At 33.2% G+C, this 22,268-nt stretch overlaps 3 protein-coding genes and 1 long non-coding RNA gene across 11 annotated transcripts in view; 1 reads left to right on the forward strand and 3 right to left on the reverse strand.

Annotated features, from left to right (window-relative positions):
- Positions 1-10,901, reverse strand: part of pasilla (RNA-binding protein Nova-1-like protein passilla) — a 26,840-nt gene extending 15,939 nt beyond the window's left edge. For 4 of the 5 annotated variants that reach the window (XM_011053854.2, XM_011053852.2, XM_087415796.1 and 1 more), the window contains exons 1-4: positions 9,465-10,901; positions 2,691-2,837; positions 2,460-2,617; positions 1,729-2,080 (exon numbers count right to left, since the gene is read on the reverse strand). In XM_011053854.2, the coding sequence (XP_011052156.1) occupies positions 1,729-2,080; positions 2,460-2,617; positions 2,691-2,837; positions 9,465-9,582 (775 nt within the window). In that variant the 5' untranslated portion in view covers positions 9,583-10,901. Of the gene's footprint in view, positions 1-1,728; positions 2,081-2,459; positions 2,618-2,690; positions 2,838-8,246; positions 8,293-9,464 lie in introns of those variants that run through there. The other variant, XM_087415798.1, reaches the window with a different exon arrangement.
- Positions 10,902-12,102: 1,201 nt separating this feature from the next.
- Positions 12,103-13,356, forward strand: LOC105144751 (transmembrane protein 216). Its single transcript, XM_011053847.2, has one exon. It carries the CDS (start codon positions 12,490-12,492, stop codon positions 12,916-12,918), a length of 429 nt encoding a protein of 142 aa, XP_011052149.1. The 5' UTR covers positions 12,103-12,489; the 3' UTR covers positions 12,919-13,356.
- Positions 13,357-14,199: 843 nt separating this feature from the next.
- On the reverse strand, positions 14,200-19,049 carry LOC105144750 (adenosine 3'-phospho 5'-phosphosulfate transporter 1). 2 transcript variants are annotated; one of them, XM_011053846.2, is made up of 8 exons: positions 18,742-19,049; positions 18,086-18,294; positions 16,303-16,492; positions 15,847-16,071; positions 15,573-15,726; positions 15,289-15,500; positions 15,081-15,206; positions 14,200-14,847 (listed from the first exon to the last, which is right to left on the reverse strand). In XM_011053846.2, the coding sequence occupies exons 2-8, from the start codon at positions 18,175-18,177 to the stop codon at positions 14,680-14,682; spliced, it is 1,167 nt and encodes a 388-aa protein (XP_011052148.1). In that variant the 5' UTR covers positions 18,178-18,294; positions 18,742-19,049; the 3' UTR covers positions 14,200-14,679. The 2 variants fall into 2 exon arrangements, with proteins under 2 accessions (XP_011052148.1, XP_011052146.1); XM_011053844.2 differs by having other exon boundaries at positions 16,303-16,511; positions 18,742-19,048.
- Positions 18,898-22,268, reverse strand: LOC105144749 (uncharacterized). 3 transcript variants are annotated; one of them, XR_015548218.1, is made up of 6 exons: positions 21,812-22,268; positions 21,552-21,598; positions 20,850-20,896; positions 20,374-20,420; positions 19,898-19,944; positions 18,898-19,470 (listed from the first exon to the last, which is right to left on the reverse strand). It is a non-coding gene; the product is annotated as an uncharacterized LOC105144749 (long non-coding RNA). The 3 variants fall into 3 exon arrangements; XR_015548220.1 differs by lacking the exon at positions 20,850-20,896; XR_015548219.1 differs by lacking the exon at positions 20,374-20,420.

Consider the following 22,268-nt stretch of genomic DNA (forward strand, 5'->3'; position numbering starts at 1 on the left):
AAAAATACATTAATGAAAGTACTTCCCATCACTTGTAAAACGCTACGAATTAATTCCAACACCTAATAGAAATCTTAAAACTTTTTTAATATTTTAAAATTCATATATGTTTACGTGTGGCAATAAAGTTCGATAAACTTCTTTCTTATAACATTCACCAAATTTTATTATCATGTATAGTATCGAAAATTGAAAATGCAACATCAAAAAGTAGACTTTTGATTAGAACGAAACTCTATATATCATTTATAGGAATTATATAAATAAATTATTAAAGTTTCAGAAATCCAGTAATCCTTGACCCACGAGAGCTGCGGTATGTGGTATCTGCAGTTTTGAAAAATATATCTACAGCTTCACTTTCTCTGCTTTATGAATAAATGGAACAAGTTTAAAAAGCATACTACAGGATGATATTGGACACCCGTTGAACACAATGTTCACACTGTTGGATGTTTTTCATTTTCTGGTTAAAACTTGTAGTTAACCTGATATTTTATTTAATGGGCTTTATCCATGACATCATTATAGATGAAGCTCATTGGATAAAATATCAAGTTAAACTTAATCACAAGTTAACTACATAAAAAACTGGGTCATAATAGTATCTAATAATTGTTTCAACTGACAAAAAAGATTTCTGATATTACATAAAGTTCAATTTCGAGCTACGCTGTAAAGTTACACAGTCCGGAAATATAGATACGAGACTATTATTTCTTAGTTACTGTGCTTAATCGTTTATTCACGTTGCCCTCTCCAACATTTGATCCCAAAATGACATTTCTTTCTAAATGTTGCAATTTCAATTTCCAGCAATGTACAAAAAATTCTGAAAAAAAATGTAAGCTTTTTCAACATTTCTAAAAAGTATTACAAAAAAATCTAAGAAATTTTCTAAAAACTTATAAAATTATATCAAAATTATAAAAAATTTAAAAAAATTATGTACAGAATTCTAAAAAAAATTCATCAAAAAGTGATGTCACTGAAGAAATTAAATAATAAAAATTAAGGAAAAGTGCTTATAGCCTTCTTACATACTAGCTTGATCAAAAAGTTTCCGGAATTCATTCAGAAAATTCAAAATACAAATTTATTCATCAAAAGTGATATTGTCCCCTTCAAAGTACTCTCCAGCGACTGCAACGCACTTATGCCAGCGCTTGATCCAGCTCTCGAAACAGTTCTGAAACTCTATTATTGGTATAGCCATCAGAGTCGTCTTCGATTTTTCCATTACCTCCTTTCGGCTGTTAAAACGCGTTCCCCGCAGGTTTTTTGATTCGATCGAACAGAAAAAAATCGCAGGGAGCCATATCGGGTGAATTCGATGGCTGTTGGATGGTATTCGTTGTTGCAAACTCGTTGTTGCAAATTCAACTCCATTTTTAAAACTGTAAAAAATCGAAAACACGCGCAGAGGTAGATGTATTCAAGACGACGTAATTTTTACAAATGTCAAGCTATGGCGATAAAATTTGATGAAAATGTCAATGATAGATGGCAACCTCAAGTCAAAAAAAAGAAGAACTCAAATCAGCTGACTCAGAGCATCACTTGGTGGTCTCTTCCGGAAACTTTTTGATCAAGCTGGTATATGAAAATTATTAGACAATAATCTTATAATTGAAAACGCTGTCTTATAACAACAATCAAATGTATTCATCACATAGAAAATATTGCATTATTAAAAGACTTTTTAACTTTAAGTATTTAAATACTAACCTGTATTTAGACCAGCTGTAGATGTATACGTGGGAGTACTTGTGGGAGCTTGAGCATACGGGCTGCCTGTAGGATTGTAATTGGCAACAGGACCACTTACGTCCGCATAACTGACGTTAAGACAGGTACCGCTTTGCGGATCATCTGCCACTTTCGCTAAGATCATATGTAACGCCCTATGATTATTTTCTTTCTCACCAATCACCGTTATACATCGCTCCTGAAGGGACAAGTCCTTAGCCTTCTGACTGATTTGAACGTACGAGCCAGATTCTTCTTTAATTTGTTTAATGTAATTCCCAGCTTTTCCTATTATCATCCCTGCAGTGCTATTAGGCACTAAAATTTTAACCTGAAATAGTAATTCAGATCAGACCTGTCATTCGCGCATACAATATTTGTTAAATTTCGTATTTTTTTAAGTAAATATTATTAGTGCTACTATTTCCCACGAAAAAATTAATAATATATTAATATAGTACAAAAAATTTTTAATATTGAATAGCAAATTCGGATTATTTTTAGAAGATATTCCAAACATAACAATAAAAAAAACATAACCTTAAAAAAAAGCTATTTCAAAGTCTGTAACTATTTTTAATGTTGTATACTTTTATATAAAAAGGAATTATTAACAAATTCATATTCCTTTAAAAATATACATCCTGTACATAAAATATTTGAAGAAAAAACAGGAAAAATGTTACGGTAAAAATATTTCAATCTTATACCTGCTTGTCCCTCTCCGCGGTGGCTTTACCAGAGTCGAAATCAACCGTAGTTTTCGAAGTAAGATCAGGCTTCTCGCGTATTTTGTCCATGATGAACTCCATGACCTCCATAATAGCATCTACGGTGCCTGTGATAAGGCATACTCTCTCAGTAGTTCCTGTAATAGACAAATGAAACGATAATTTATCGAAGCTGCGAGAACACACGTGCACTGAAAGCTAAATGTATACCCGGATAAAAATCGTGCGATTTAGACATCTTCACTCTTGCCCCTGTATCCTTTTGAAGTTGAGCAATTGTATCTCCACCTTTCCCGATAATGGCCCCGGCTGCCACACCGGGAACCAACACTTTGAGATGATACGTTCCATCTCCACCTGTAAATCAAAGCAAACCATTCTTTTAATCATATCTTATACAGGGTATCTGACATTAGATGAAACTACAGACTTCTATAACTAGACTGCTGATTCATATGATAGACAGAGATAAACTTAATTCCAAGCTGTTCTTGTTTCATATATATGTATGTATGTATGCGTCTTGTCTGTGAACATCGTACGAATTTATATGAAAACAACGTTATTATCCGTGTGATTTATACATATGGGAGTGAGTGAACACAAATATGGCGCTGTCCAGCGCTGTCTTCAAACATGGAGGCGAAATCGGCAGTCTATTTATACTTGGACTGTGGATGGAACATGGATAGATAAAGCAAACTAAACTGACAATGAGTTGAAAAATCTTATATATCATTTTGTAATTTTCGCAATAGTTAATGAGATATTAGTTTCTAAGAATATCCAAATGAGCGCGTATTCGCCCGAGCTATCGCCAAGCTCAAGCTCGAGGCGAGACGAACGAAATACAATCGTCTAGAACGGGAAAATGTTTCTTTCACCACTCGTGCGTTGCCATTGCTGCTTGTAGTAAACAACTCGCGCATTTATTAGCTGCGTTCAGCAGAGAAAACTAATCGATTAGCGCTTGGTGAGTCTTCAATATGATTGATTCCTATACTTAGATCCCGCAAAGAACTAAAAGCAAGTACAAATCATATTAAAAAATCACTAAGCGCACTGATTAGTTTCCTCTGCTGAACGCAGTCATTGTTAACAACTATGAACTTGACGACGTGTGTTGTCACGCGCTTGCTTCATGTACGTGAATTCTGAAATATCCTGTGTATTACGCAGCGAAATATGAATAAAAATATATATCTTTACGTAAAAATGAGTCTTCAGTGCAAAAATAAAAATAGGTACAACGTCCAATGGTCTTGATCTTGACAAATGTTATACAGGTCATGAACCTGAACAAAATTTAAGAGGTTTTAATAGTCAGTCGGATACCTTGAGTAACATTAATGTCGACTGTAATTTTCAAGTCTTTATAATTCGAAAAGTACTTAATGAAAAATTAATTTGTTATAATGTTCTCAAAAGCTTTCGAGATAAACTACGAGAACATATAATGAAAAATGGGAAGTTCCATTTAAAAAATTTAAAGTGCCCTTGCTCTCGATAACGTCACCAAAGGTCAAATCAATAACACCATCTTATGTTCTCCACCAAGTTAAAAAATTTTTGTCTGAAACATTTTTCGATTTAACGCAGTATTTCTGAGAGATTTGAGTGGATCCTTTAAAATGGGATGTGAATCCTGTGTGTGTATGTATGTGTATATATAGATAGGGTGTTCAAAAAAAGTCGGGACCCCGGATTTATTCAAAAGAATGATTTCTTTTTGAAAGAAATGTTTTAGACAAAAAAATTGTCAGGAATAAAAAGATCTGTTTACAGATCTTATCAGTTTGATCTTGGGTGGTGTCAAGGCATTGTCAAGATCAGGTCAAATCGATTTTTTTAAATGAAACATCCTATTTTTGATGCCAGAATGAAAAGCTTTTCAACACACTGAAAAAATATTTCATAATAGTATTTTGGGAAGCTCTCGAAATAAGCTATAAAAATATGTAATAAAAAATGGAGTCTTATTAAAAAAAATTCTATGTGACCTTGCTCTAACCTTGACAATGCCACTCAAGCTCAAACCAATGATATCATCTCATATCCTCGAATTTACAAAAATTTTTGTATAAAATGTTTTTCTCTAAAATGCTCTTTGTTTCCTAGTTAAAAATTTTTAATGCTTTATTTTAAACACTCGCTACATATAATGTGACCCATTTAAAGTGATAGAAACTATTATCTCTGAAAATATGTGTTCAATGAAAAATATGTTCAGACAAAAGTTTTGTGACTTCGAAGAGCACATAAGATAGAACTATTGACCTTGAGTGGTGTTATCAAGAGCATTACAGAAAAAATCAATAAAAACAATCCAGCAAAAAATGCTAACAAATTTTATTTTAATATTGTATTATTTTTTTATTTAACATTGCATATATTGTATGCATTGTTTTATTCATACTTGTGTTTAGATCACAAATCTTTCTTAAATACACTACAATAAAATAAAACAAGTAAAAAACTAAAAAAAATACAAAAAAGTTAAATACATAAAAAGAAATAAAAAACTTAAAAAAAAACTGTTTTGATAATCGTGTGTGAAAATAGCGCCTCACTTGATGGAAATTCATATTGAGAGTTCTGAGTTTATTTTCAATAGTTTTATAGTTCTATATAAGTTAAATACATAGTTACGGCCATTAAAGTCGAGAAACCGAAAATGCAAAATAAGATACCAGGTTTTGCGCAGCGCCAACTTTGTCTAACAAAGTCAAATTTTCTTGTAGGATTTGAAAAGATACATAGTTGTAAAGTCAGTTCTGACGATTAACATTATTATTTTAATTTTTAAACAAATTATATTATAATTATATTTTAATTTTTTCTTCCTAAAAAAATGATCTTTACGGGAACAAAAATTAGACACTGTCGGATTTTAAAGAGTTCTGATAGTTCTATGATAATTCTCGTGTAGCGGCAACTTTGTTTTCGTTAGACAAAGTTGCTGCTGTGTGAATTATATTTGTTTAACCTACATAGAATTATAAAACTATTGAAAATAAACTCAAAACTCTCAATATTTTATGAGTTTCCAAGTGAGATGCTAGCTTCACACACCCGATAATCTTCACCTTACCGCGATGAAACGGCTTATAATGTATATGAGTATACAATAAAGATCTTATTATCTTACTAAATATTTTTAATAATAAAATGTTCAAAATAAAATTTTTTTCAAGTTATGTCCGGGAATTCTACGGGCAATACTCATAATCAATTCTTCTCTCTGTCTTAAATACAGTCTTAAGATGACACAAACCGATCAGAGCACCGTATTAGCAGCTTGAGATTACTTAAGACGAAATAAGAACAGACTATAAATATCGGCCTACGTTATAGATATACTAAAATCTTGTTAAGAAATCTCCGGGATGCATTTAAGAAAAAATTGTTTTCTTAAATCATGAGTCACAGACCGATCTTAGACCGATTAAAAACAATAAAGAAAACTTCGGGAAATCAAAGCCGGATGACGTGGATAATTTTAAATTGATGCGCAAATCAGAAACAAAAAATATCTCGTTATGCAAAAACAAACGTGTTTATTACGATTTTTTATTCATTCAAAATCATGACTCTATATTAAAAGAAGATCGAGATGATTGCAATTAATTTTTTGTGATCAGCAGTAAGTATATCAATTCATGTAATTTAAAAAAAAATATATCAAGGAAAATTATTTATAAAAAAAGATTAACGCGCACAACTGAATATCCATTAAAATCGAATATGAATAAGACGTATCATACAATTGCATCAAGGATTTTGGTGTAATCATAACTTCACTCAAAATCATTCGCTTTCTTGAGTGTTTCGTTTTTTTTAAGTTATTGTAGTGCATCCAATTAATGTAGAGCTGTCCAAAAAGAATACTTTCAGCTTCAAATTAAAATTTGTAGGTATTCATGTTCACTATTGTTCCTACTTCTCACTTGCTGTTTTGTCATGTTCGTTCAGAAGATATTATAAAATACTATTATTCATAATATACATTTAATTATAAAAATACAGAGGAATTTTGTGTGTGTGTGTGTGTGTGTGTGTGTGTGTGTGTGTGTGTACAGGGTGTCATAATTTTTAATAAATGTTTCTTGGAGTAAAAGAGAATGAAATTTTGAACTAAAAGTTCCTTTTCCACTTTTGACTATTATTTACTGAGTTATTAATAACAATTAAACTTGAATTCAATCAGATAGCGTGCAGCCGGATTACGCAGGAGCGTAGCCACGGGACTCGCGGTTATTATGTAATCTCCCGATAGAAATTTTATTCAAAAATTGATTAATTTTCAGCTCCAAGAATTTTTTCAGAATTTTTTATCAATTTTTTTAGTACTGCATTTTCTTATTGGTAACTATTTTTACCAAAATGAAAAATTCCGAAAAAAATTCTTAGAAATATTCTTAGAAATAAAAAATTCTTAGAAATATTCTTAGAAATAAATAATTCTTAGAATTATTTATTTTCTATAAGAAGAAAATAAATAATTTTTGTTACTTGCTGTTTTTCTGTAAAATTGAGTAAAAAATTTTTATTGAAAATCAATATTCGATAATATTTAGTAATTAATATTTTGTTAAATATTACGAAAATTGCAAAATGCTAGAGGACTCAGTTTAATCCATTCTACCAGCACACAAAATATTAAAACATTCTGGAACACCCTGTATGTAGTGCGTGCACGTATGTACAATATGTGTAAGTGTATATATTTATTGTGTGTGTGTGTGTGTGTGTGTGTGTGTGTGTGTATAAATCATGCATTTTTATAGTTGGATATATTATGAACAATAGCATCTTGTAATATTATACTAAGTATATTATAAAAGTAATATTATAAAAGTATTTTATTATAGTAATAAAATACTTTTAAATATAATAACTAACGCAGATGAAAAACTTAACAATTTCAAACTTATAGTATCGTACGTACCTCCTGAACGAGCGTAGCGCGCTATGACAAAACAACAATGAAGTGAGAATGGAAGTAGGAATGGAAATAGACATAAGTACTGACATATTTCAATTTCAAGCCAAAAGTAATTATCCTGAACAGTTCAGAATTAATGGAATCTTTTCTCACATATATCTATTTCTGAATGATACATACACTCGATATCATAAAAAGAAAAACGAATTTACAACGGTTACTAATTTCAGTACGGTCGGATCAAAAGGAATCAGTCGCAACAATGATTTTAGTTAATCAGCTTCGCTGGAAGATTGACATTTAAACCGTAATCGCATCACATGACATGAGGGAAAAAGAGGTAGAGAAAGAGAATGATTATATATAAATCACGCTTTAATAAATATAAAGAAAAAACTATAATAATCAAAACAAATCAATAATCAGTTTTTGACTAAGGACATTTAATTTCAAGTGAACGTCACGGCAAAAAGATCGACATGAACTAACGAAAATGTGAAAACCCGTTGTAGTTTCGATTAACCAACTTTACTTCATTTTCTTTGTTCTTTTTTTTTTTAGACAAACAAAGATCGATGCGATCGGAGCGAAAGGGACGATGCACAGCAGGAAGTTGGATGTACGGAAGTCAAACAGCTGTTTGACAGATGGAGGCCCTGCGCGTTGGCTCGGCTCGGCTCGGCTCGGCCTCGCTCGCTCGCTCGCTCGCTGGCTGGCTGGCTGGCTGGCTGACTGGCCCGACGACCTTGACCCATCAACCTCTTCGGAGAAGCAGAGAGAGACGCGAGGTGGATGCGTGCGTGCGTGACAAACTCACTCACCGATGCGCCATATCCTAGTGGGCGCCGTCATTCTGTGCGCGGATGGCAGTGGCGGTGGCGGCTTCTCGACGATGACAACGACAACGATACAACGACAACGACGACGACGACGACGACGACAATGACGATGACGATGACGATGATGATGATGATGATGACAATGACGACAACGACAACGACAACGGTGGCACCGCGTTACGGATACGCGGCACGGAACGGAGCAGCACCAAATGCTGCTGTGACAGGTGCGCGCGTATAATACACGGCAACGATGACGAGAACGGCGCGGCGGAAATGTACGCCGCTATTTCCACGATGCTCGCGCGACAAAGTTGCAGAGTCACCGTAGGAGCAGCCACCGCCGTGGAAGCGGTCCTCCATTAACGATGCTTCACAGGCACGACCGCCCACACGTAGTTGAAGGAGAGCGAGAGCATGAGAGAAATAAAGAGAGACGGAGAAAGATGGGGAGAGGGAGAGACAGACAGCAGACAGAGAGAGAGAGAGAGAGAGAGAGAGAAGGAAGTGAAGAATGTCGCGCGAATGAACGTGAAAATTCATAACATCGTTTCCCGCTGACTGATTTTGTTGATTTGCCGTCGAACTTGGACATGTCCACACGCATGATATCGTTGATCAGAGAAGGCAGAATACATGATAGAGCGAGAATAGAGAGAGAAGGAGGGAGGGAGGAAGAGAGAGAGAAAAAGAGAGGGAGAGGGGGGAGGGAGAGAGGGAGAGAGAGAAAGAGAGAGAAGAAAAACGGGACGACGATGCAGGCGGAAAGATACGTGGCACAGGCGAGGATATGCAAAGCGATAGGCGCTGTGCATCGTGTTCGTGACACGTACGACCGATGAAAAACGAGCCACTGACAAAATGGGTAACGAAAGGGAACGGATTCGCGCTGTATCAATAAAGCGCGACAAAGATGACAGGATTTGTCAAAGACGCGCACGAGAGGCGAGAGAGAAATGGATAGGGAGATAGAAGGACGGCTACGCGTATATATCTGATATCGTCTATGGCATGAACTATGCGTGAATATCCGTGAGAGAAGAGAAGAGAGGAGAAGAGAGGAGAGGAGAGGAGAGGAGAGAGGAGAAACCAGGTTCTGATGTAGGTGACGTCGAGCGAAGGAGTGAAATTGCCGCAATTTTGCAATGGCGACGCTAACGATGTTGACGCGCGGCGTCGACGACGCCCGATCGAAAATACCTGATCCGTAGTGTGATCTCTTGGTCGCGCCGTTCTCCGCATCGCAGTCGAGCGGCCGCTTTCTGGAGTCCGCAATCTCCGGGGAGGGACACGTCTCCATTCCTGAATCAGCGGCCATCTTGGTTCGCTCGTTGCACGCACGTAACCCCCCCCCCAGCCCAGACCCACACACGCACACACACTCACACCTGTACACGCGCGCGCGCGCGCGCGAGTTTACACGCACGGCCACGGAGAGATTACGTTACGGAATAAACGGCGCGCACCAGCCACCAGCCACCGACCACCAACGGTACACACAATGGAAGCGAGATGTGATGTACGGAGTACACCGTGCACACCGTGTACACGGGACGCGCACCCTCTCTCTTCTTGCCTCCTTCTGATTGGAGGAGGGGAACTCGGTAACTCGCTAGAAAGGCGAGGAAAGAGAAAGAGAAAAAATAGTACGAAGGAGCGCGCGCGAATGGGACGAACGATTAGTGGTGGAGAGATGCGCTGCGGCTGGAGCTGGAGCTGGAGCTGGAGCTGGCAGAGCAGACGATGTTCGCTTTATAGGGGCAAGAGTCGTGTCCCAGAACGCGAGGTTGGTGCCAGGCGCGAGTAGATCAGATAGACACGACGTTACACACTTTCAGACGAACGAATGAACGAATGAATGAATGTACGTTATGTACGTGCAGTGACGACGATGGAACCAGGAAGGAGGAAAAGGAGATAATAGTAAACGGCAGGCACGCACGCACATACACACACACACACACGCACATACACACACACACAAGTGGAGAAATCCGCACTAGGAACACTAGGATACGTGAGCGCGAACGAACAAATAACACACACGCGCTCGCGAAATGCCGCGTCTCACTGCGTCTCACTGGCGACTGGCCGACTGGCCTCCCTTGCCTTGCCAACCAGCTGGTTGGTACTCGCGCTGCCCTCACAGCACACGTACACTGATATACACCTCTTCTCTAGGTTCGCTGCGTCTCCGTCTAACTTGCGTTTGATTGCGTTTGACCTACAGCTATATACTCCGCCTCCGTCTCTCTTCCTTTCTCTTCCTTCCCTTTCGTGCGCGCGCAGTTTCTTTCTCTCTCTCTCTCTCTTTCTTTCTTCTTTCGTCAGTCCTCAGCTAGCAGCCCCAGCGTGGGGCTCCGTTCAGCACAGTCCAGCAGTGGCGGAGTAAACTGGAGTAAACTAAATATATATATATATATATATGTATATGCATATGTATAGTCGCAGAGAACCCTGTCCGTGTCCCTCTTTGCTAACCCGCGAAAAATTCGACCGATCGACTAATCGGATCGAACGGACGGACGGATGCTTCCGGAACCCTCCGGAGTTCGACGGAACTGACGGAACTGCAGCGAGCGTTGCAACGCGGCGAATGATGCGCGCACCGCGCACTACAACTATATATTACGTAAGCTGTTAGCTGTACTGCTGCCGCCACGGGAGATATAACATAACCAACATAATAACTGCTGATGCTGCGTCGTCCTGCGCACTGCGCAGTGCGCGCCACCGCGCGCATTCACCGCGGACTCGGAGCAACGTTTCCCGCCTTCGATCGCTTTTTAATTATTACGAGAGATTGGCGGAATTGTAGCCAAGACCCTTCACGCTTATAAGTATACGCACTTGAGAACCCAACAAACGAGAATAGATTAAAATGGATTGAAATTTTTTTTTCTAATGTGTATTTTAAATAGCGAATACTTTTTTTGGGATTTAATCGGATTCAATTGAATTCAATTAGATTCAATTGGATGCAATTGGATTGAAAAATTGCATTTTTTTTCTATTCGAAATTTTGAACAATAATTTCACAATTGCACAGAAAAAACTAATATTATTTTTAGATTGAAAGGCATAGAGATATGGTCCATGCAATTCCTATAAAAATTGAATAAAAATGCATTCAGGATTGAAAAGTATTCATTTTAATATTCGTGAATCAATATTTCTAAAAATGTGAATCCATTTCAATTCATTTTAATCCATTCTCATTTGCTGGGAATGAAATCGTGAAACGATTCTAATCCTAAGCAAAAAACGCGACTTATATATTAGTAAGTCCATTTTTATTTCAAAACCGTCTTAAGATGTTAATACGTCTCTGTGATCAGTATTCGTATTATATATAGTTGATTCTTATATATTTAAGACTTAAAACTTTTAAGACCTACACTCTAAATTTGTAATAGTCAAATTTTACTGGGTTGAGATGAAATTTCACTATTCCTGCAGTGAATTTTACTGCAAAATGGGAATGGAGAAAATCCACTCAAGATTATTGGAGTGAATTTTATCACTGTAAAGAGTTGAAAAATTTATTTCAATTATTGAATGAAACTTGAAACAATGAATTGTCACTCCAAGAGGAGAATGAATGATTTTTTTTCTATTTATGAAAGATCAATTCATTTTTTCTAAAAAAAAGGCGATATATATATACATATATTAAATTTATAGTGTATAATTTTTTACAAAATTTATAATGATAAATTTAATCAACATTTGCTATCGTGTGAATCTTCTTAAATATCAAATCCAAATACACAACTATATATGTTTCTTTTTTTTTTTTTCAGAAAAAATGAATCTTTAAGCTGTGTGTGTGTGTGTGTGTGTGTGTGTGTGTGTGTGTATTTATTTATTTATTTGAGAGAGTTCAATTATAACGAAAGTCTCACTCAAAACATGTGTTGACAGGGTTGGCAACGTTACCTCATAAAAATAATTTACCGTTCTTTTTCCTAAAAAATAATTCATTATCATTACTCATTATTGATTTACAAAAATGCAACTTGTTACCGACAGTCGAATGTGAGACGAATAATCAACTGTGATTGGTCAATTTCTTACTCTTACTTTTTACTCCGTGTATTGGACAACTGTATCACTGTGTGTCTGTTCATACTGTTCGTAGAAACAACTTGAAGGTTTCTATCGTACCGTATTCTCCCTTCCGTAGCGATCGGAAGGATTCAGGTTTCAGTGTTGAAGAGTGATAATGCCCACCGTAGTGAACTCCTCACTCACCTACGAAATTCTCATGTATCTGAACTCGTTTTACTTCGGCATGTTCGCCGTATGTGAGCTGGGCATGGGGCTATTCAAGGCTGCGAATTTGCCATCACCGGGCGCAAGCAAGACTCTGACAGAGTTCGCGCTTCTGTTTTTCTTGATAGTGACGGAGAGCGGCAGGATTTATCTGGGGAGAAAGGGAAATCTAACTGAGCGTGGACTACCAATTCTCATCGGGATCGTCCTGACCATTCCCAGCTCGCTAGCGACGCTCTACTTCCTGCTCTGGCAGTACTACGTACTCAGGTTGGAGGTGATTCTCTGCAGTATACAGCTGGTTCTGCTAGCGTCCGAAGTGGTCATTGCGATCATGTGCCTTATAGCTATCCACCGACCGCCAGCTCCAGTGAAATGACTAAATATTATCCTTTCTGATATTCTAGTCGCACGATGACTATATTTTACACTTGTCACGCTTAATAATCCATTCAGAGTATCGTCGATTCATCAAAGTCGAAATCAAAGTTTTTGACAACATTGTTTTTGATACACAATAAGACTTTTCTTGCTGTGATTATATCTATATCTCCACGTGTAAAAAATAATCCTGCACAGAAGAGAATCAGATTATTTTCCCTAAACCCTAATATAAATCCATTCTGTACAATAGCTTTATCACAAATTTTAAGTGAAAAATAAAGACTAGTTGTCAAAAAGATTTTTGTGCTACTTGTACAACTTGTGTAATTAAAATTATAAATACTGCCAAACAAGTATTCTCATTTAAGTAATTATCTGTAAATTTATGTAATTTACCAAAAGGACATTAAAGAATATTGTACTGTTGCTAAAAGCGAGCGATTTATAGAAACTAAGCTAGAAATAATTTGTTTCCATCAAATTAATTCAATTGGATAGAACGTTTTGTTTTGTTACATATTTAAACAATAGTGCTGAGATGAATAGAATGACTGTTTCTTTGCAGCTGCTGTTTATATTATTTTCAATCAGAAGAAAAAAAGATGAAGAAAGTATAAATTGTGAATAGTCTTCAAGGGAGAAACATGTATGGTAAATTATATATTTCATGAATTCCTTGAGGAAAGTAAGTTTGTTATTAAAATATATTGTCGGATATATTCTTGTACACTATATACAAAACTTTATTCGCATTAGTTCTGATTTAAAATGGCTACTTACTTGAGTCTTTAAGCAGTCCTAAAGCCTGAACTCCGAGATCGCTGTTTCATTGATAAAATGTGACACATCTTTATATACTAGTAACATCATATGCACACATATACATCAATTTTCGTAGAACGATAGCAACATAGCAACATTTAGTTAGACGTCCAAATCTAATTTCAAGAACTCGACATTGTTTCTTTGTGTAATCTATTAGTCTCCAATTTCGTAAATACAAATTTATACAGATCGCAAAGCTTTCGTAGCAAATGCTGTCACAACTCCGATAGCTCTAGATAACATTTTGAACTAAAAAAAAATGATAAAAAAAAATTACAAATTCAAAAATCTTTATCGTTCTCAACATAATTTCCAAAATAAAAATAGCCAATGAAAACATAAATGTTCTATCTTCCTTTGATAAATATGTAGCTTAAGTCCTACAGAAAAGAATTATATGTACTTACTTCTATATTGGATACAATCATCTATGGTAAGAAACTTGCATGTGTTTGTTGTGTATATGCATTTATATCAAAATAAATATTTTTCAAATAAATAATACAATACGTGTATACGCCTTTATACATATGGCATAACACAAATTTTCTTTTCATAAAGATATAATGCTGTTTTTGTCAGATCACATGTATCTTCAAGTACATATTTTTCCAAATATATTACACACGCGACGTATATTGGCTACAAAACTTATAAATACAAATATTTCTTGAAGTTCATGATTGAAATTTCTATCACAAACTATTGGATATACATTCGCGATATATAGTATATGCTGTATATGGAAAGAGAGATTATGACGCGATGTTAATTATAAATAAAGGATTAAAATTTAGCATCCATAATTACAGTCAATATCTAATTACTATGTCAGAATTCTACCCTAATCCATAGCAATTATAATAAACAGTTGATAGAATTCTACTTCTATGACAATTAAGATCGTAATTCCGTCTAACTAATACAATTTTTAATGTTTTATACTGTTCGCTGCGGCTCTGCGTCTTCTGATTACACGTAATCGATTGTTGCAATAAATTCGTAAAAATACTGAGCCGAATACTAACAATATCCCAAACACTCCAATAACAGTAATCTCGTGATGATAAATCAAACATGACAATAATATTGCCAAGCCCTGTAACAGATATTAAATGCGGGATTATAGTATATATCTGGATTTAAGGGCAAGAGCACGATAAACACAGTGTCGGCCGACTTCGTCATTTATGAGTAATCGTTTCGGCAATGTATGTAATTACGCTCATAGGTATGGCATAATTTTGTTTTACGACACAATAGTCGACCGACACTTTGTCTATGCTCTTGTCTTTTTTTGATAAATTGATATTATATGAAATAATTATATACTTGACGAATGGTCATCATAATGACAAATGTAATGGATCCAAATTTCGAAATGGTGTAAAAAATGTACAATTGGCCGCTTGCAGAACAAATGGAAATCAGCAAACAGTCGATTATAAACCTGGGATACTGTACAATAAAATTTGTTAATGCTACTTTCATGTAAGCAATATTATGTAAGGAACTAACATGAGTATTGCAAATTAATTACCGTCGTCATGAAAGAAAAAATTAGCGGAAAGCTCGATTGTTGAAACAGAGACATCGCAGTTAGCAAACAGGAGAACATATTGACTGCACACATCATTTGTACGCTAGTTACTCCATAATCTATAAACAGTGCATTTTGCCAGGTACTTGTGAAACTATCTAATAATAAGTAACCTCCCAATAAAATAACACCAGAAAGTGTTGTCGCTCCATCTGAAAGTATTTATAAAATTAATATAATGTTGGTTGTAATTAAAATGCATTGTATATTTAACAAAGTATTACTGTTTTTATTATGATCAGAACTGTCCAGCATAAAGAGCGTCATTCCGATAGAAATAAGAATCGCAGTAACATATTCATAATATTCATATGACGTATGCGAAACTATTTTTCCCATAACCATAACCGGAATAATTTTAGAGGCTTTAGCTAAAACCTAAACGAATAATTGAACGAATATGAAACATTCATATAAATAATTTTTGATATACAAAAAAGTTATGATGAATAAAGAAATCAGCAAATCATCAGAAGATATACAATCATAATTTTTCACCTGTGATGGAAAACTGACGTATTTCAAAGCTTCATATTGACACCAACTGCTCATGATATTTGATAGAGAACAAAATGCATACTTATACAATGGCGTCTTATGTTGCGGCTGACGTTGAATAAGTAAGTATAATCCGGACATCAGAAAAGCAAGAATGCGATTTACAAATACCAGGAATTGCGAATCTTGAAACCGTGCTTTACTGCCAGAAGCATCTTCGTATTCCTGTACAAATGAATACAGTGTTATTTTGATTTAATTACATTTTTACAATAACAGCTGAATCCGTTATTGTAAAAATGCAACGACGTTACAAGTTAGCTTGCTTAGCAGGAAGCTTTGCTTCCTGGTTAGTAATTACACTACAACTAATTATTAATCACACTAATAATGTAATAACATATGTATATTTTTTTAATAAATATTTTCTTATTGTCGATGGAATTTGACCACTACCTGCGTCATTATCTTTTCCTGCAGGTAGCCCCAAGTTAAATAACTAATTTGTAATCCAAGGAAACAATATATCAATAGTAGAGCGTCTTGAGTAAAAGTACGCTGAATGTGAGTGGAAGCATTAGGAACATAAGTTGGCGAATCCAAGAAACCTGTCTCACAGTGTCCCACAAAGCATGAATGCACCAGTCTAGGAATACAACCTTTCCCTGCATAAATATTCTTCTCAACTACTATAATATTCCTTGAGACATTATATTCCAGAGTTGGCAAATTTATTTTATAAAATTTCATTACCATTCATTTAAAAAAAAAATAACTCGTTACCGTTACTTTTTATTTATAAACGGGAAGGTCCCGTCAGCACACATCGGCCAGGAGGTGCCTAATAATTTTTCACTGCTTTATCAATGAGAATATTTTATTTTAAATTGACCAATTAAGATATGTGTTATCGGATCCTTCTCTTAAATATTAACGAGCCATTACTATTTTCGTTACTTTTTCTTGATATTAATAGAATATCATATACAAATTTTTACAGTAAATATAAATAAATAATGTAAAAATTTCACCTTTTAATAAAGGAATAAGATTCAAAACTAGATGAATGTATGTTACAAAACTGTTTTTGTCATTATTCTATAATACATTTATTTCTATATATTTATTACTATATATTTCTATTAAAACATAACTAGAAAAAAATATAAACTATTAATCAGAAAAATTGTTCAAATATTATAGGCTTTATATTTTTATCGTGCTTATTATTTTACGAATTTTCAAGAGCATTTTTATTTTTTAAATAAAAATGTTTAATAAATTATAGAATTTTTTTACGTAATAATTTTTTCAGTTATTCTGCATATAAAAAGTAAGGAAGTGAAATTATAAAAAAATCAACAGTTGACGAAATATTTTATACTCTATTCTAACATATTTTAAAAAACACACACACGCGCTAAATAAAATTTAAAATATCTCACACTGTCATATACTATTAATTTTTTTATTTTAATTTTATTTTAATACTTTTATATGTAGAATAATTAAAGAAAAAATATTATGTAAAAAAATTCATATAATTCCATTTAAAATACGCATTATAAATAAGCATAAAAAAATATGCTACTTATGACAACATTAATTAATTTGAAACAATTTCTCTGCTTAATGTATTATTATATTATTGAAAATAAAAATATTTTAAACATTCGAATTAAAAGAAATATTTTATACATTCAATTTATAATACAGAATAAACATTAAAATCCAATTTGGCTCATTGACTTATTTCTATTTGTTTTTTTATTTTTAATATCTTTCATCAATAAAATACAATGATAGTACAGTAAAGATCAATCAAAATTTTTATGCTTCTTATAACTAAAAAGGTTTTTTTTAATTAAAATATGTACAATGGTTTATTTCATTTTTGTCATTAAAATCAAGTCAATTACAATAATAGACTTTTCCTATAAATAAAAATTTGTCCTATGCAATGATTATATTGTACACAAGGTGTTGAAATTCTGGTCTCGCAGTAAAAAAAAATATGGTAAGTAATTAATATTTTCGGAATTGATTTATATGCTAGAAATAAAGGGTAATGGTAAAAATAACTATTCAAATCATTATTAATTCCTAAAAAATATAACTTCATTACTCATAAGAAAATGTAATATCATTACTCATTATTTTAAAAGTAAATTGGAACGGTAATGAAGTTATAATACATTACATACCAACCCTGATTAGTTCTTTCCATATCAATACTTACCGCCTCTCTGAATGTACTTTATATAGCGTACATATTTGTATATAAGACAACCTGGCAATAACACAGTGGCATATCCCAATAAATTCAAACATAATCGAATAATCCAATTATATGTAGATATTTTGAGAATATCCTCTCCATTGTTCATGACCAATTTGATGATTTCACTGGTTCCAAATATGACACTGACTGAAAATAGTAGCAACAAGCTACCAAATGTATTCTTTTTTAATTATGTACTGATAAAAATTACGTGTTTATTATAAAAACATTTAATGTATAAGAAAAACATTGGCAACTATGTTTTATAAATGTCAGTTATTTAATCCACTAATTAAATTTAAGCCAACTTCTAAACTAAAAACTTATTTCTAATCTAATTTCTTGACAACAATTCTTACAAAATACATATTTGTAAAGATACTCAAAATATATTTATATCTCTAAATCTAATTTACTATTCATACTACATTTTGTCTTAGCCATGAATAGATTAAAAATTAAGATGACAAAGTTAATCGACCGATCAAGTAATCGGCATTGGTGAAACCGGCTCTATGCATTAAGCTAGTTTGTCGCTGTCGCATCAGCTGTAAAAACAGAACTAATACCACTGTTGCATTTATGCTTTTGATAAAGTTGAAAATGAGATGTACCATATCACGATGTCACTCCCAAAGTTCCCCATACTCCTCGCGAGTGAGAAACTTCGGTGATGGTATCAATTATCCCATAACCTTCGTCACAGACGTCCCCACTTATGAGCCTAGCTCACAAGTTGCGAGCTTAAAAAAGCCTCCAACTGCCGTACATTGTTATATACTACGAACAATTGCCATTAGAACTGTAATTAACCTTATCTTTGCTCTACTCCATCTTTTCTATGCCACGAGTAGGCCCATAAGATTTGATAAGGTTATAGAGTACGCACTTAATGCCTATTTCCACTAATACAGATTAAAGGACATGACCATTGACCATAGAAATATTGGAGACAGAGAGAAATCTGAGAGAGACCATGCTGGTTTTTTTCCTGTTACTGTCGAAATCGCCAGTATACCAGTTTTTAGTTTGAGAATTACATAACTACATACACTATCGATAAAACCGTATCGACAAAAGTAGATATGGTTCGTGTCTATACTAAATCTTCAAAACAAATCACAAAGAAAAGGGATTGTTTATTAAAAATAAAATTTTATATTTTTTTTTATCAAAATCTATTAAGTTAGTAGCAAATTGAAATATAGCGTTCGTAGATTTTGGTGATTACAATGACATAATTTTATTTGAAATATAATTCAAAACGCGAGATAATATAAAAGAAATTATAAATGCCTTCATACAATCTCCAAATGCGGTATCGTTTAAAATTTACGAATGACCTGTAAATAATAAAACAATCGTATTAGTTAAAAATTATTTTTTATTTAAATTTTATATTATTGTCAAATGATAATCAGTTAGCAAATACTAGATAAATCATAGCACTCATAGATCTTGGTGGATGCACAAACTATCATCCTCTTTATACAATGATATAGCATTACATAATAAACAAAAATTATGACAAATGAACATTATTCGCAATCTTTGCCGATTCATTACAATTTCCAAGGATTTAGCAAATCTAAACGGAAAATTCCGTGTTTGTTATTAAATAAAATTATTATATGTTTTATTAAAATTTTTAGTAAGTCGGTAGCAAATTGAAATAACGCAGCATTCATAGACCTTGGTGATTACAATGACATAATTTTATTTAAAATATAATTCAAAACGCGAGATAATATAAAAAAAAATTATAAATACCTTTATACAATTTCCAAATGCTGTATGGTTTAAAATTGGTGAATGACCTGTAAATAATAAAACAATCGTATTAGTTAAATATTATTTTTTATTTGAATTTTATATTATTGTAAATGATAATCAGTTAGCAAATACTAGATAAATCATAGCACTCATAGATCTTGGTGGATGCACAAACTATCATCCTCTTTATACAATGATATAGCATTACATAATAAACAAAAATTATGACAAATGAACATTATTCGCAATCTTTGCCGATTCATTACAATTTCCAAGGATTTAGCAAATCTAATAAACGGAAAATTCCGTGTTTATTATTAAATAAAATTATTATATGTTTTATTAAAATTTTTAGTAAGTCGGTAGCAAATTGAAATAGCGCAGCATTCATAGACCTTGGTGATTACAATGACATAATTTTATTTAAAATATAATTCAAAACGCGAGATAATATAAAAAAAAATTATAAATACCTTTATACAATTTCCAAATGCTGTATCGTTTAAAATTGGCGAATGACCTGTAAATAATAAAACAATCGTATTAGTTAAATATTATTTTTTATTTGAATTTTATATTATTGTAAATGATAATCAGTTAGCAAATACTAGATAAATCATAGCACTCATAGATCTTGGTGGATGCACAAACTATCATCCTCTTTATATAATGATATAGCATTACATAATAAACAAAAATTATGACAAATGAACATTATTCGCAATCTTCGCCGATTCATTACAATTTCCAAGGATTTAGCAAATCTAATAAACGGAAAATTCCGTGTTTATTATTAAATAAAATTATTATATGTTTTATTAAAATTTTTAGTAAATCGGTAGCAAATTGAAATAGCGCAGCATTCATAGACCTTGGTGATTACAATGACATAATTTTATTTAAAATATAATTCAAAACGCGAGATAATATAAAAAAAAATTATAAATACCTTTATACAATTTCCAAATGCTGTATCGTTTAAAATTGGCGAATGACCTGTAAATAATAAAACAATCGTATTAGTTAAATATTATTTTTTATTTGAATTTTATATTATTGTAAATGATAATCAGTTAGCAAATACTAGATAAATCATAGCACTCATAGATCTTGGTGGATGCACAAACTATCATCCTCTTTATATAATGATATAGCATTACATAATAAACAAAAATTATGACAAATGAACATTATTCGCAATCTTCGCCGATTCATTACAATTTCCAAGGATTTAGCAAACCTAATAAATGGAAAATTCCGTGTTTGTTATTAAATAAAATTATTACTATATTTTTGAGACTTCCACGGGTGCTTTCTATATAACTGTTGTGTTTCGCGGGTTTTCTCCATGTCTAGATTCATTCTTGGAATGCCAACGTTTCGTGAGCCTTGCAGTCCACTTCATCAGGGCGAGGAGCAGCCTGATCAGTATCACGAAACGTTGGCATTCCAAGAATGGATCTAGACACGTAGAAAACCCGCGAAACACACAACAGTTATTTAAAATTATTATTATTATTTTTATTAAAATTTATTAAGTCAGTAGCAAATTAAAATATCACAGCATTCATAGATTTTAGTGATTACAATGGCATAATTTTATTTAAAATGTAATTCAAAACGTAAGGTAATATAAAAAAATTATAAATACCTTTATACATTCTCCAAATGCTATATCGTTTAGAATTCGCGAACAATCTATAAATAATAAAACAATTGTATTAATTAAACACCATTTTTTATTTTAATTTTATACTATTATAAATGATAATCAGTTAGCAAATACTACGTATAAATCATAGCACTCATAGATCTTGGTGATTATATAATTATCATCCTCTTTATACAATGATATAGCCAACTAATGGAAATACTCGTTATTTATAACGAAGTTACAGTTACAACAGTTACTTTTTTGGTAACTTTACTGGTAATTGTGCCACTTTTTTTTGGTGACTATAACAATAACATAAGTTAATTTTTTTAGTGATGATAACGATTTTTACAAGTACTTTTATCGTTACTTTGCACATGATTGAACACGGTTTGATTGGAGCCACTCATAGCGCATGAGACTAGAAAGTTCCTAGACCCGTCCGCTGTGATTGATGGTTGTCGATTTTAACGAAAAGTTACTTTCTTAAATAACGGTAACTATAACGAGTAACTGTAACTTGATACTTTAAAAAGTAACTTTCCATTCCCCGCTATTAGCTAATATTGACTACGTTCAATTTGGACACTCATGTACTTTAAACAACTTATAATCAACATTTCGTTAGACGTAAAACAAGGATACAAGAGCTTAAAACTCCAAACCAAACGCATCAATTGTACCTCCAAAATGTTTTTAAAACGTGAAGTATAT

Source organism: Acromyrmex echinatior, chromosome 18 (assembly GCF_024713525.1).
Source record: "Acromyrmex echinatior isolate Ae372 chromosome 18, ASM2471352v2, whole genome shotgun sequence".
NCBI lineage: Eukaryota > Metazoa > Arthropoda > Insecta > Hymenoptera > Formicidae > Acromyrmex > Acromyrmex echinatior.